We start from the raw sequence: 14,597 nt of genomic DNA, 5'->3' as shown, positions 1-14,597 counted from the left end.
CACACCCACCAAGCCACGCCCAAAGAACTGGTAGTAAAAAAAAATTGAATCTCACCACTGGTCATAAGTGTGAACAATAATCATAAGTCACTTTTTTCAGATACTTGGCAATGGTCTCAAATAGGTAGGTAGGTATGTGTATACGTATACACACACACACACACACACACACACACACACACACACAAAGTTTTATATGAAAGTTGGTATCTTCCAAATACCATGGATTACAGTTCCAAGACAGCAGGAAAATTCAAAGAAAAAACTATGCTACAGAATTCAGGTTAGAGTATAATAATAAAATACCGTTACATAATTACCCTTTCCACAATTGTTTTAATAATAAGGTATTAAAATCAAGCACAATCATTTTGAAGGAACATCAAAAAAATTAGATAATTTTAGACTAGGTGGCTATAAAGTGTTTTATACAACTTATATCAAGGACAAATGTTACCATTATTTTATTGTCTGAACTGCTTTAATTCACTTCTAATAAACTAATCTCAATTTGTAGAAACTTTTTTCTCAGCCTTAACATAAATATTGTGGTATGAACTAAAATATGCCTGGTGATGATTAGTGCATGATATTTTCCAAATACCATGGATACCAAGTACCATGTCTATTCCTAGACAGCAGGAAAATTAAGGAAAATGTAATCTACCATACTGTATTTGGAGAATATCATATTGGGGAATGTTGTATTAGAGAAAAAGTACCAAGTATTTCCTATGAACCATTTTTACAAAAAATTACTGCCGTGAACTTCACAAAATATTCATTTTTTGAAAGTTTAACAGAAGTTCCAGAACACTTTAAAAGGATACATTGCAAAAGCTAAAACAAGAAAACACCAGACTATGCTGATATTCATTTCTTGTGAAGGCTTCATCCAAGTATAGTAAGCTTCAGTTATCAAATACACCACTGTAGCTGCCACTGTGAAGTCCACCAACCACTGGTACTCAGGAAAATAATGCAAGGCTAAAATAAAAAGTGGATGTTTAGTAGTTGAAATATACACATACACATATTTATAAACCATCTTCAGGGCATAGACCTGGACATATGTGAAACTATTAATTCCATCAAACAAAAACTGATAGGATTTGGATGGGTCCCATCAAATAAATTATGCACTTATATTGGACCAAGAAGATATGCCTTGCCCTATGGAATAATGTTCCCCAACAAGTTCAGATCACCTGTCTGTGACAGCCTTTAGAAAGGTCTTAAAGACATGGTTCTTTTCACAGACATGGGCCAGGATGCTAAATGAACTCCTTTTTAATGTCCCGAATGCGTGATTCTTACAGCACATGGGGTTTTTAAATAATTTTTGTTATATTCTTTTTAATGTAATACTCTCCAGGAGTACTGCTGCTTGACAATGACAAGACTCTAATCAGTTTAACATTAAAGGCTTTTGTTTGTCTAAGCAACTAACTCAGAGCATACTAGGCAAACAGCCTGCACCAGCAAATTCCTTTTGACGCATATTCCCATTGTGTGCCTCCTTATTCTTTTGCAATCCCGTTCTCTCCAATAAATGTAAATATAAACATTCTCTTCTTCCTAATTATCCCAGTATTGGGATGAGCATTTAAAAGCACAGGGACATAGAAAAGGGGGGCTATAAATTTGCCCTTTTATATAGTTGCCTTGTGACAGGTTTCAGAAACCTTTTCTAGTATTTCACCCAGTTATTTGGGTTCTAACTTTCTGCATTGTAAACCAAAGGAAATATGAAGTAAAATCATAAGCACAGTTCTTGTCATGTGATTATCATTTAGTGACTGCTTTGCTTAATGACTGCAATTGCTAAATGAGGTCTATTTGTACATTCCCCGAAGCACTTTATATGAGGAAAATAGAAAGACGGAACAGTATAATCATAATAAATAGTCATAATATACTCATAATAAATTACTTATCTTTATCTCTACACCAAAATCCTATGGACTCATATATTCCCAGATGTTTCAAAAATATTACAAATGGAACAATCAAATAATTTGATCTCAAAAAATATATCAAGTTTTAGATATAGATTCAAGCATCACTTATATAAATGTGTAAAGGATCTATCTTAAACCAAAATATTGCATTAAGCCACATTCCATCAAATTACTTTTGTTTACATTCAAAAGCCTGTTTTCAACATTTACTAAAGCTTATTAGGCCAATGCATAGCTTGAAGGTGGTGGTTTATTATGACAATTGATTATGTAATATCCTTCTCTAATATAAAAATAACACAGATTTACATCCCTCTAAACTACTGTTTCTTAACCTCAGGACCGTTAAAATGCATGGACTTCTGGCTGGGGAATTCTGAAAGATGAACCCCATATATCATAAAGTTGCTGAAGTTGAGAAACACTGCTTTAAACTTCCAAATTGTTCTGCCTCCCTTCTGAGGTCTTTTCTGAGATCCAATAGTTAAAAGAAACTTTTGCACAATAATCTTCCCCAGTTAATGGACAAGCTGACCTTTTGTGGCAATTCAAAATTCCTTAATGAGAAAAATGTAACCACTTTCACATCTCTATGGGATGAACATTTTTGTTCCAGAGTGCAAATCAAACGAAGATCCTTAATTCTCATCAACTAAATGAACCTATAAACACACAACCTACTTTGCGTAACAGTAACAATTTACTTACATGCATCAATATAATTCATTTTGACATGTTTCTATTCCTTCCAGAATCTGCTAGAATTGAGCAACTTTTATTGTACAATAATTAAATATTTTAAATTCAAAGGAAAAACTTGGCATATACATTTGAAATATTACCTCTACATAGAGAGTTCAAAGAAGCTAAGGACAGCTTGTAATAAAAGTTAAACACATGGAGATGAATTAAGCGTATTAACTGATTTTTCAGATTTTATGACTGCTTAAAATACTAGTATGTGGATTCTCAAACTGTAGCATTTGTCCTTTTTTAAATATGGGAATAAAAAGATTTTCCAAAAACAACAAATGCTCAGGAACACAAAATTTTATCATGATTCAATTTATTATAATCCCTTACCCAATGCGTCTATTTCAGTGATAGATTTTGTTTCCAGATGAAGATTAATGTCTTTAGGAATGGTTAATGGCTTGTTTTCAATGTGACCATTGTACTTCCTGTTGAGATAAACATATATTAAAACTGTCAACATTGCATCTTACTAAGGCTCTAAAATTGCTACTTAAAAAGTAGCATGAGACACAAACACCGCCTTTCATAAAGAAAAATAATGGGATGAGGTGCAAACCATCTTCAGTTCAGTTTCTGCTAACAATAGTAGTAGCTCTGAGACAAGGTTGATTACACAGCCCATTCAACCACTTAAGAAAATGAGATTCTACTCCTATTTTTATTTTATTTTCAGAATGAAGAGTTTGAACCTAATCTTCTTCACTGATATATTGTAATTGTGAGAGAAACAAACTAAATATAAATACTGCAACATCAGATGCATATAATCAAACTCAAATCTTTCTCTAATAACCCCATGAAGCAACAAATAAGCAGCTTGAGAATGAACAAGGACCAGAAAACATCTAACTCATATCTATCCATCTAACTTAATAACATTTTTTTCTAAAAAGCTACCACAGGAGACAAACATACATCATTGGGAGCTTGAGTTCTTGGGCTCCTATACAATTATATAGCAATCAAAGAAAATAAGAAAAAGTTGAGGAGTTTGGAATTAGGGTACAATAATGCAAAAGAATATTCTTTGTTCCTTTTTCTTCTCACTCACCTTTGAAAAGAATAAATGAAGATGAGAAAAAAGGAGGATGACAAACAACTCAATGAGTATTTCATAGCTTTTAATAAAGCTACTTTCAATATTATGTTATTCAATAGACAGAAATGCTATCAAATTTATTTGCTGAAAAGAAAACTGACCTGTGAATCTAAAGCCTGAAAACAGAGACACTGTTTTCAGCTTTATCTAGTTAGGTATATGTGCACACGTGCAAATTAATTTTAGTTTATTTAACTGAGTTGAACTAATGAGCCTCATATCATTCCATTTTTATGCTAGAATTTTTCTTATGTACAAACCCATTCATAAAAGGGGCGTTGGTCCTACCTGAACGCTTCTTCTCGGGGAGCCAAAGGGAGAATCCAGGATGGGTAGTCTCTAGTCTCCTAGCTCTGCAGACCAAGTTGAAAAACTAAGGACACACCCCCTGGTAACGGTCCCCAGTTCTGAACAACGCTGAAGTGAATTCAGGTGCTCCTTGTCCTCAAACAGATAGTTCAGTTGATACTGCGAAAAAAAGGGACATTTCCTCCCTACTCCAACCAGACAGAATACAAGGTGGGACTGGATTCTCCTTTCGGCTCCCTGAGAAGAAGTGTTCAGGTAGGACCAATGCCCCTTCTCCACTAAGTCGAAGGGAGAATCCAGGATGGGACATACCAAAGCTGGCTGATGGCTGTCCTACGGGTGGGATCTGGATTGGTCCCCACCTCTACATGCACACCCTGCAGGACTCGTCTTCCAAATGATGCCTCCGCTGAGGCAAAGGAGTCAATTTTATAATGTCTTTATGAATGGGAACACCGATGAGCAGGTCACAGCTCTACAAATGTCCAGAAATGATGCCTGCATTGCCCAGGCTGCGGTGGTCGCTGCACTTCTGGTTGAGTGCGATGTGATCCTCCTGGGTACAGGAAGGCTCTGTAACTCATAGGCCTTTGCAATGCAGGCTCTGAGCCAGAGACCTACTGTGGAAGGTGTCACCCTGCGACCCAAAGTTGACAGCTGAAAGGAAACAAACAGGGCTTCCGTCCTCCTAAGAAAAGAAGCTCTTTTAATGTAAATACGGAGGGCCCTCCTAACGTCCAAGGTGTGCCATTTTCTCTCCAGTGCATGGGTAGGCTCAGGACAGAAATTAGGCAAAATCAACTCCTGTGAACGATGGAATAAGGAGTTCACTTTGGGCAAGAAGCTAGGGTCCAACCGCAGAACCACCCTGTCTGCATGGAATACGCACAGATCCTTCCTGATGGATAAGGCCGCCAACTCTGAAATACGCCTGGCCGAGGTAATGGCCACCAAGAATGACACCTTGCACATGAGAAGGCAAAGGCAGACTTTACGCAAGGGTTCAAATGGGGGAGAAGTCAGTGCCTGCAGGACCTTAGGCAAATCCCAGGTGGGGTAGCGGTGGACCACCGGTGGCCTCAAATTCATGGTTCCCCTAAGGAAGGCTTTCACCCTAGGGTGTTGGGCCAGAGTAGTAGAGCCCTTGACCAAAATCACCGAGGCCAAGGCACCAAGTGCACCAACTACAGAAAATCTTCCACATTGCGTTATATATCCTGGTCATGGAAGGTCTTCTGGCCGCCTGGATGGTCTGAATGACCTTTGTGGAAAACTTCTCCCATTTCAGGATCCCCCGCTCAAGTGCTAGACGGTCAACCAAACTAGGCTGGATCTGGGTGCTCGATCGGGCCCTGGCTGAGGGAGATCTTGTGCAGGGGAATTCTCCAGGGTCTGGCGACTGACAGGCCCACCAGTCGGCGAACCAAGGACTCCTGGGCCAGTAAAGGGCTACTAACAGAACTTCTGCCCTTTCTATCAGTACTTTCCTGATTGTCTCCAGAATCAGGGGAAGGGCGGGAAGGCATACAATAGTCCCTGGGCCCACCGGAGAGCGTTGACCCCTTCTGCTCCCCGGGCAGGGAATCGAGCAAAGAACCTCGGGAGGTGCGTGTTCTCTGGCGATGCAAAGAGACTTGGTCTGCAGGTGCCGCCATCAAGATCCCCTGAGGCGGCTCAGAAAAATTGTGAGAGGTCTCAGCCCTGATTTGGAGGTTTCCCTGCAAATCCTGGGTACTTGAGCCCCCAGAAGACTAGGCAGTCATATACTGCCTATCTGCCAGTTGGTCTAGCTGCCTGTCATCTTGAGGAGGCAAAATTTGAGGGGTGGCTCTGTATTCAGCCATCCTGGAATCTCTCACTGCCCTGTCAAACTGTTTGTCTATGGCTTTTTTTTCTACGCCTGGCCTGTCTATCCTCAGCCCTAGAGGGTCTCTTAGGGGCTAGAGCCCTGGCTCTAATCCTAGCTGCTGCCTCCAGACCGGCAGACCTGGGCTTAGGAGATCCCTTTACAGCCTTCTCTCTCCCCTGCTGAGTAACTGACAATTCTTGATCAGCTCCCCTGGCGGCCTTCTTTGAGCCCACCAAAAATAACTGTTACTTGACAGGGGTAGAGAAAGGGAAAAAGAAGTAAAAAAAATATTCAGCCTAAGCTGTCAGCTACAGCCACAGTAGCTGTCCATCACTTCAGGAGGCTAGTGCGACCCAAAGTGGTGAGCTCAGCCCAGCTCCGCAATTCAAAAGCTGAGTCAGGGAAAAAAAGTTGAAAAAACAGCTGACTCTTTGAATTGCAGCAAGCCCTGACAGGTCAGAGGCTTGCGAGTCTGGCGCTGGCTGCACCACAATTATCAGGTAGACTCGCAGCTGCCACAGTGCTTTGAAGACTGGATGGGGGGGTCAGGATTTAATCCTGATGGCCAGAAACCACCCCCCCCCATGGACAATCCTGGAGACGAACTGCAAGATTGTCCCCAAACGAAATAAATGGCTTCTGCCGCCGAAAAGGGACAGAAGCGCTTAGCGGCAGCTGCGGCTCGTCCCAGGCAAGGGAAAGTGGATCGGGAGAAGGCGAGTTAAATAAGATGCCGACTCCCGCCCCAGCCAGGGCCACACGGGCTCTCAGGGTCACCTCCACCCAAGTTTTAACACAAAACAGAAAAAAACCAGTCCACCAGCAAGAAAAGTCAAAAAAATAAAATAATAAGCAAAAAAAACCAAACTGGAAAAAGGCGCGAAACAATGAAAGTCAAACCTGATCTAAGCCTTTCTGCGAAAAAAAGCTTAATCCAGGGGGTGAACATTCTTCTACAATCCTAACTATTCAGAGCCCTTAAAGGGTGGTCTGAACATGCTGAGACTGAGTGAAGAACTGGAGACTGTTACCAGGGGGTGTGTCCTCAGTTTTTCAACTCGGTCTACAGAGCTAGGAGACTAGAAACTACCCATCCTGGATTCTCCCTTCGGCTCAGTGGAGAATTCTGGAAACTCTTTTGCTAAGTGGCAAGAAATGAAATTAGACAAGAAAATTTTAATAATTGAAGTTATTATAAAATTCTAGGAACCAAGAACACAAACACTCCTAAAGATGCTCCTTAAATCACACAGGCTTTATTATCAATGACTTTTCTTTAACTAATTTTTCTGAAGAATAGCCGAAATCACCTTGCATACCAAGCATCCTCCAGATGTCTTCTTCTACCTTTGTTAATTTATTTTTAATACAATTATAACTGTTCCATAATACATGAAACTAGGTCCTCAAAAATCTACTAAATCCTCAGGAGCATTTGGCAGCTAAACTTTCCTTTAGAAAACCTAATGTCTAGTCTTTATAATTTAATGGAGAAAAAAGTTGATGCACAATTTGTATAAACCTTTCAGATGAAATACACTATTGTACAAGTAGAACTTTGGCATAGTATGTGACAGAATAAGGTGTAAGAAATGGCTGCCTGAGGGTTAAATTATTTTTAGTGGCAGTCCTTCAAATTTAGAATGCCTTGATCAGTGTAATATTTTGATATCAGACAGTATTTTTCAGGCCCATAAATAAATATTTTATATTTTAACTTTTATTCTGCGATAGAACAGGTTAATTGATTTACCATTCATATGTTTTATATGTTTTATATTCATATGTTTTATTTACCATTCATATGACATTAAAATTGTGGTACACTTCATTCTCAAGAGTAGCATTTACCATTAAACTACAACTTCCAAGAAAACAGCACAGCCCCATCTTTATAATGATCAAAACTCAAGTTTGACTTGGTGGCATTTACTGTTATACAATAATTTTAAATAAAACATACAAATAATTAATTTTAAGAGAGACTTTTGTCAGCCTTGAATATACTAGTTTCACCAGTGGATGGACGTGGTAGACTTCAATCCTCTACCATAGGGCTATCAAACTCACAGCCCATGGGGCAGATGTGTCACGTGCTGGCCACATTTCCGCTCAGTTTAGCAAAGGAGAAAAAAGTCCCAATACATTACATGACGCTGCCATGATGACACAAGTTTGACACCCCTGCTCTAGTAGAAGGAATCTTACAGGTTATCTGAGGTGTTTACTTTAACTTTTAAACTATAATTGGTGTGGGAAAATAGAACTTTTCTATGTTAATATTCTAAAATTATCTATGTAGAAGTCTTTCTGCAGTAATTGTCAGTAGAACAAGACATCCTGACATTAGATCTTGCACCTTGGATGGTCATACAATACAGATTTTGGCTTGTCATCTGGATAACAGGTTTTTTTAAATTGACAAAATAATTAAAAAGAAGTTGTAATTCCTGACTGTATTCTAGTGTTACTCTTTTTATTGCAATACCTGTTAATTTTAAATGCTCCCAGAAAAAATTGTGATGTATATATATTTAAATTAAACAAGGAGTCAGCAAGGTAAATCAGTTCTAATTGTACTCTGTGTCTTTTCTTACCCTTTTAAACCAGTAAAATGCATAATAGCGACAAGGGCAAGTATATTAGAGATGATGTATCTCCCTTTTCTCTGCCTTATTTTTGTTTATCCCAAAAATGTTCATAAGTATTTTGAGACCCTTTGATTTTTAATACGGTATCAATGTATTAAAAGCAGATATGCACACCCATATGATTTCTTTCTATGCAAAATCAGTTTTAAAAATTTATTTTTGTAATCATTAAGGAATATCAAACAACCAACTACAACAACTGTTTAAAGACTGGGATATAATTAGTTACCCACACTGTTTTCATACCTATCTTTCTTGCTTTTTCCCTTTTGTTGTTTTCCTGCAAGAATACGTAATTCTTCTTCTGTGGGATGCAGGTACCACCGCAAACTAAAAAATAACACCCCCCCCCCCCAAATTAATAATTTGAATGACATTTAACAAAATATAATATCACAAGCCTTTGTAATTCAAATAGTAAGGTTAAAATAGTTTTAATTATATCCATACTTGTCTATGATAGCTGCTAGTTTTGCAATATAGCACTGTATTTTTCATTCGTGATTATCTTTCATACGATGTTGACATGTGAAACAGCAGCGGAGGCAGGAAAAAATACAACACATAGATACACTAAACCCTTAGCAGGTCTTCTTTGACTTGTAGGTAGTTGTCGTTTAACAACCATTCAAAATTGCAGTGGTGCTGAATGGTAGTCACGGCTGGTCCTTGAAATTAACAGTTGCAGTTGCAACACCCCTGCAATCACATGATGAAAATTTGAACATTTGGCAGCCTGTCCACATTTATGAGCACATGCACTTCACTCTGCCCACTTGTCTTATCTCCAGCCATCCATGCTTTTTTGGTTGTGCTGTTCTTCTCTGCCACCTACCCCTGCTGCCTCCAGCTAAGCTTTGCCAGCTTCTTCCTCCCATTGCTGACAAGCCACCGCCAGTCGAAGCAGCTGCTGCCCCTTCCATCAGCAGCAGGAGGAAGAGGACAGCAAAGGGCAGCAGGAGTAGAAAGTGACAGAGTTAATGGCAGCCAAAAGAGCAGAGATAGGGAGGAAATAGGTTGAAAGGGAAGTTGAAGCAGTGAACAATGCAGCAGAACAAGAGAAGCATGGTCCTTGTCTAACACCTGCAACCAGAACTCCTGGAACTGGTGATGTTTTGCCTAATGACCACCGCTTTGTGATGGAAATTCCAGTCCCAATTAAGGTTAAGCAAGGACTAGCTATATACTTTTTTTTCTAAATTACTCTTTGAACTGCATTTTAACCAATGCCTTATACACTAAATTTAAAATTATTAAAAAACAAAAGCAAAAAAGTATGTTTGACAAGATGATTGGCAAGGTTCAAATTTGACTTTTAGTAAATGATGCCACCAGATAATTATCTAGATAATTCTGTACATAAATTATGACAAACTCAATAGTCCATGACCAGCTGTTCAATAACCCACAGGAATCTCTAGAGGACCAATAAGGAGGCTGCTTTTTAATGCTTAGCAAGGCCAAAGCTACCCTACCATATCTACTTACTTTGTCCTTCCACCTGTCCTCTCTAGTGAGGTATTTGAGCAAATTTCTACACTGGCAAGCAGCTGCCAATTATGAGTACTAGACTCCCTTTTATTTGTCATGCAGCCACCTGGCTTATACAGTCCTTCCATGTCTCAGAATCATCCATCAATTAAGCTCTTGATGAAGACAGAGAAGATTTAGGTTGAGTAGACAAATCATCAGTTATTAGTAAATCCAACCAAAAGAACACCTGGCTGCATACACTGAACAGCAACTGTTATAACTATATATGAAATTGTGGGGTCCTTGATACTTAATTATTTAATCAGGAAATGGAGCTTATTTTTTATTTTATAATTTTTAGAGTAATCCCTTCTGAAATTTAAGTGCATTTATAAAAGCCAAATAATATCTAACTAGAGAATTAATCTTCTGAAGATCACTCATTATTCTGGTTTCCTAGCAAGAATATCACAAAAGATAGAATATTTTCAAATGGAAATTCACAAATAATTCTAAAGGATTTAGGGAGCCAGGGGATAGCCCAAATGTGCTTCTTTCTTAATTGTTTTTAGCACAAGGAGCTTAATGATTGTGAATGTTATTTTAAAGTTATTAAGTAATTTGTCACAAGTACCATGATTGTCACTAATGACTATTGCCTTTAAATAAATCTCTTTTCTTAAATTTCAAATCTGATTTCCCTCTTTCAGGATGCATATTTTAATTACTGAGACAATTATGCACAAAATGCATGGCCATATTATTAAGCAAGGTGAGATAAAAGTGTCTGCTTTTGTAAATGGGGCATAGCACTTGTCAAGAAAAAGACCATGGACAGCATATGTAATAGTATAATAAAGTATATACCACCTATTTCTCAAGAAGACCCTAAGCTACAGCATAACGCATATTTATAGATAAGACTAGAAAAGATTTAATGTGAATATTTTTAGAACCAACATATCTAGACCAATTATAATTATAATCAGTTCCGAGACAAACTTGGTACACAACAGAATAGGCCAGCAAAATATCCACTGGCACCTTATAGACGCAGCAAATTTACTACAGTATCAGCTTTCATGGACAAGAACCCACTTTATCAGATGTTTAGTTCTGGTTTCTTATCTTACCTTCCACTGCAAAGAAGCCAACGGGCAAGAGAGTAGTGAGGTATGATCTTCTGTATAATGCTAGTCATCACCATGGTAACCACCAGCTGCACACCTATCACCCCCTGTAGAAGAATTAAACCAATGTATGTTAACATGAACAAACTTTATTTGACAGCTTCTCTAAAACCAATCTTTAAATAGCATCATTTTCTTATAACTGTGAATTATTATTAGTTCTAATCTAAAGCACTGACATTTTAAAATGTGGCTTTATAACTGCTTTCTCCGGTCTGATGGTCCCCAAATATGTTGGACAACAAACCTGATAATCTACCACATCCGTAAAGTACCAAATTGAGCATGCTTTTAATAGGAATGAGTTATTTGTCTAATGTTACAGATTATATTCAAAGTAACAGATTATATAAACACATTTAACTTTATTTTTAATATTTTAATAAAATAGTTCTTTCTATACTTTATCTACATTAGTGTCAACATTCTTACCAATTCTTCAATTTGCTGGAAAAATAAGTATAAAGCATCAACATTTTTCCTAACTTGATGTTTGACCTCCGTTTTTGAAAATCTGGTGAATAACTACCCACAATTCTATGTACACAGAAATCCAGATTTGTCACCATTTACTAAAATAAGCAGAAAGGTAAAATCAACAATGAATTCAATAACTATACTTCCCAATAATTCTCCAATTCATGCTTATTCCATTTGAAAAAAAATTATTTGTATAACCAATGAGACAATGGTGAACAATATACTTATTTTACTGCATAAAATGAAGTAGTAGTATATCTATAAGTTCTACTGTCATATGCTATAGTTATGGGGATTTTGTGCATTACCAGTTTCATCATAAAAATGAGAAATCTTTCTATCTAAGGGCTATTGGAAATGTATATGACAGATAAAATGGCATATGAATTTGAAAATAAAAAACAAATGTTTCACATTAAACTTTTCAAAGTTGGTAAACAAATTTAGAATCAATATATAACATTTGCTTATCAGAAATCACAAAGTTAATATTGCTTAGATGATAGAGATACCAGTGATCAAATTCATTGTGAGTCTCCTTTAAAATCTACTTCTCACTCCTTCTGCATCCCAATAGCTGGGTCTTAATGTAGCCTTCCAGTGTTTCATTTGGTTCAGAAAACTACCAGTTGAGAGTTAAGACAAAGAGATTCAAATAAAGAGGTGCCAACTCAACCATTACCATAAGAACAAAAAATTAAAAGCAGTGAAATATCAATTTAAGGATAAGGCTAAATAAATAGAAGTTCATATGGCAGAAAACAGAAAGGCTAAGAACTAGAATATTAAAATCCAAACATCAAATATATCAAGTTCAAACCTGTTAATAATTCTTGGATATATACAAGACAAATTATGTAAATCATTTCATTTCAGTGCACATTAAGAAAAATAAACAATTCTGAGTATTTAAAATGGCAAAACATCTGGTAGGTAATCAATGGTACCTACCATTTGGTAACCAACCAAGTCATTTTCTAACTTCCATCATTGCAAGGTCTCTCTTGTTATTCCTGTCAATATATAATAATTTGTGCCCACTGTTTACAAAGTACAGATAGTCCTCAGGTTATATCCATTCATTCAGCAACCATTCAAAATTATGATGGCACAGAACAGGGGGAGTCATGACTGGCCCTCAAAGTTCTGGCTGTTACAGAATTCCCCACAATCATATGATTTTCAACATCCCTGCTGGCTTCCCAAAAGTAAAGTCTAGGGGGAAGTTAGCAGGAAATTAGAAGTTGCAGTTACATGAGGTCTTCATTTAATGACCTATATGGTCTTCCCTTAAGGACAGCAACAGGGACAAGCAGAACTGTTATTGCTAAGCAACAGTCATGTGATGTCATACTTTATGACTATTGTCAAAAATACCTTAGATAGCAAAGAATCAATACAACTGTGTAAAATAATTTGCAAGATTCTGTACTAACTTACAGTAATCCAAACTTTTAGCAAATGAGCAAGTCAGTGACACAGAATGATTTGAACATTTGATTTTTCAAGAAAATGCTAAATAATTTTAACAAATATGACAACACTAATATAGTATCTTCAGCACTACTTATAAGAAATATTTCAGACAACTGAATGCTGTTGACAGAACAGTACTGAATTCCCACTTAGAATTGTTTATTATTTTTTGTGCCAGTAGGATTCCACCTAAAGATTTCCATTAAAAGTTAAAAGAATGTGAGCATTTCTGGTACATATTGTCACATACCACTTTTAGTTATCACAGTAATATAATATGAAACTAGAATAAATCAGAAGCACACTTAAACAAGGAATCAAATTAATTTTCACTAAGTACACTGAAATTGTTGGAAATTGTTTTGATATTAAAAAGTATCTAAAGACTGTAAACCCTTCCCTTTCCTGACACTAAATGTATACACATACATCTATCATTCTGAAAGATACTTTTAGGATTCCAAGCTTCCTTAGGTCTCTCCTACCAATATCTCTCAAATCTGTCTTTCCTTGGTTTCCTTTTCTTTCTGAAATGTAAACTATTAAAGGTGCTCTGCAATGCTTTGAGGGACAGCTCTAATATCCAATCGTCACAATAATACTATCTGTTTAAAAAATGTAATCACAATACATAGAGCTATAATTAAAATAGCATTTTCTAATATGCTTCATGTTATAAAGGCAGAGTAATACGTTAGTTAATTGCTTTTCAATTTTTACCTGCAAGAAAAAAATACCTCATATTCCTATTTTCCTTTTCTAGGCCTATTTCATGCAATCAAACTGTTTCCACTATACTCTATATTAAGATCAATATCTGACCACCATGTATTACTTAGGCTAAACAAATGACTATGTTTGTCCTAAGTCAGTGACTCCTGAGTTCAAAAGAAGACAGAGTACTGTCTATGCTATATTATTTATGGGAAACATACATTGCTATTAAAAAGGGAATATCATTAATGATAAAATAGCTGTTCCAGACACGAGTTAAGAATTCTAGATATGATCTGCCATGTACTGAAGTGTTAAGCCAGGGGAAAGGGGCGTTGGTCCTATCTGAATGCTTCTTCTCAGGGAGCCGAAGGGAGAAGCTAGGATGGGACATACCAAAGTTGGCTGATGGCTGTCCTACAGGAGGGAACTGGATTGGTCGGAGGTCCCTTCTACAGGAACTCCCTGCAGGACTCATCTTCCAAAGGATGCCTCTGCTGAGGCAAAGGAGTCAATTTTATAATGTCTTATGAATGGGGTCACAGATGACCAAGTCTTAGCTCTACAAAAGTCCAAAACCAAAGCCTGCGTTGCCCAGGCTGCAGTGGTTGCTGCACTCCTGGTTGAGTGCGCAGTGAT

At 37.3% G+C, this 14,597-nt stretch overlaps 1 protein-coding gene across 2 annotated transcripts in view; it reads right to left on the bottom strand.

Moving 5' to 3' along the window:
- TMEM161B (transmembrane protein 161B) overlaps positions 1 to 14,597 on the bottom strand; it is a 51,369-nt gene that overhangs the window by 20,948 nt on the left and 15,824 nt on the right. The window contains exons 2-6 of one of the 2 annotated variants that reach the window (XM_026672198.2): positions 12,720 to 12,781; positions 11,232 to 11,335; positions 8,872 to 8,955; positions 3,045 to 3,142; positions 831 to 987 (exon numbers count right to left, since the gene is read on the bottom strand). In XM_026672198.2, the coding sequence (XP_026527983.1) occupies positions 831 to 987; positions 3,045 to 3,142; positions 8,872 to 8,955; positions 11,232 to 11,335; positions 12,720 to 12,722 (446 nt within the window). In that variant the 5' untranslated portion in view covers positions 12,723 to 12,781. The remainder of the gene's footprint in view (positions 1 to 830; positions 988 to 3,044; positions 3,143 to 8,871; positions 8,956 to 11,231; positions 11,336 to 12,719; positions 12,782 to 14,597) is intronic. The other variant, XM_026672187.2, reaches the window with a different exon arrangement.

Source organism: Notechis scutatus, chromosome 2 (assembly GCF_049901735.1).
Source record: "Notechis scutatus isolate UNSWTSFEM ecotype Mainland chromosome 2, rNotScu1.2, whole genome shotgun sequence".
Lineage (NCBI taxonomy): Eukaryota > Metazoa > Chordata > Lepidosauria > Squamata > Elapidae > Notechis > Notechis scutatus.
This window is presented reverse-complemented; position numbering and strand designations above follow the sequence as displayed.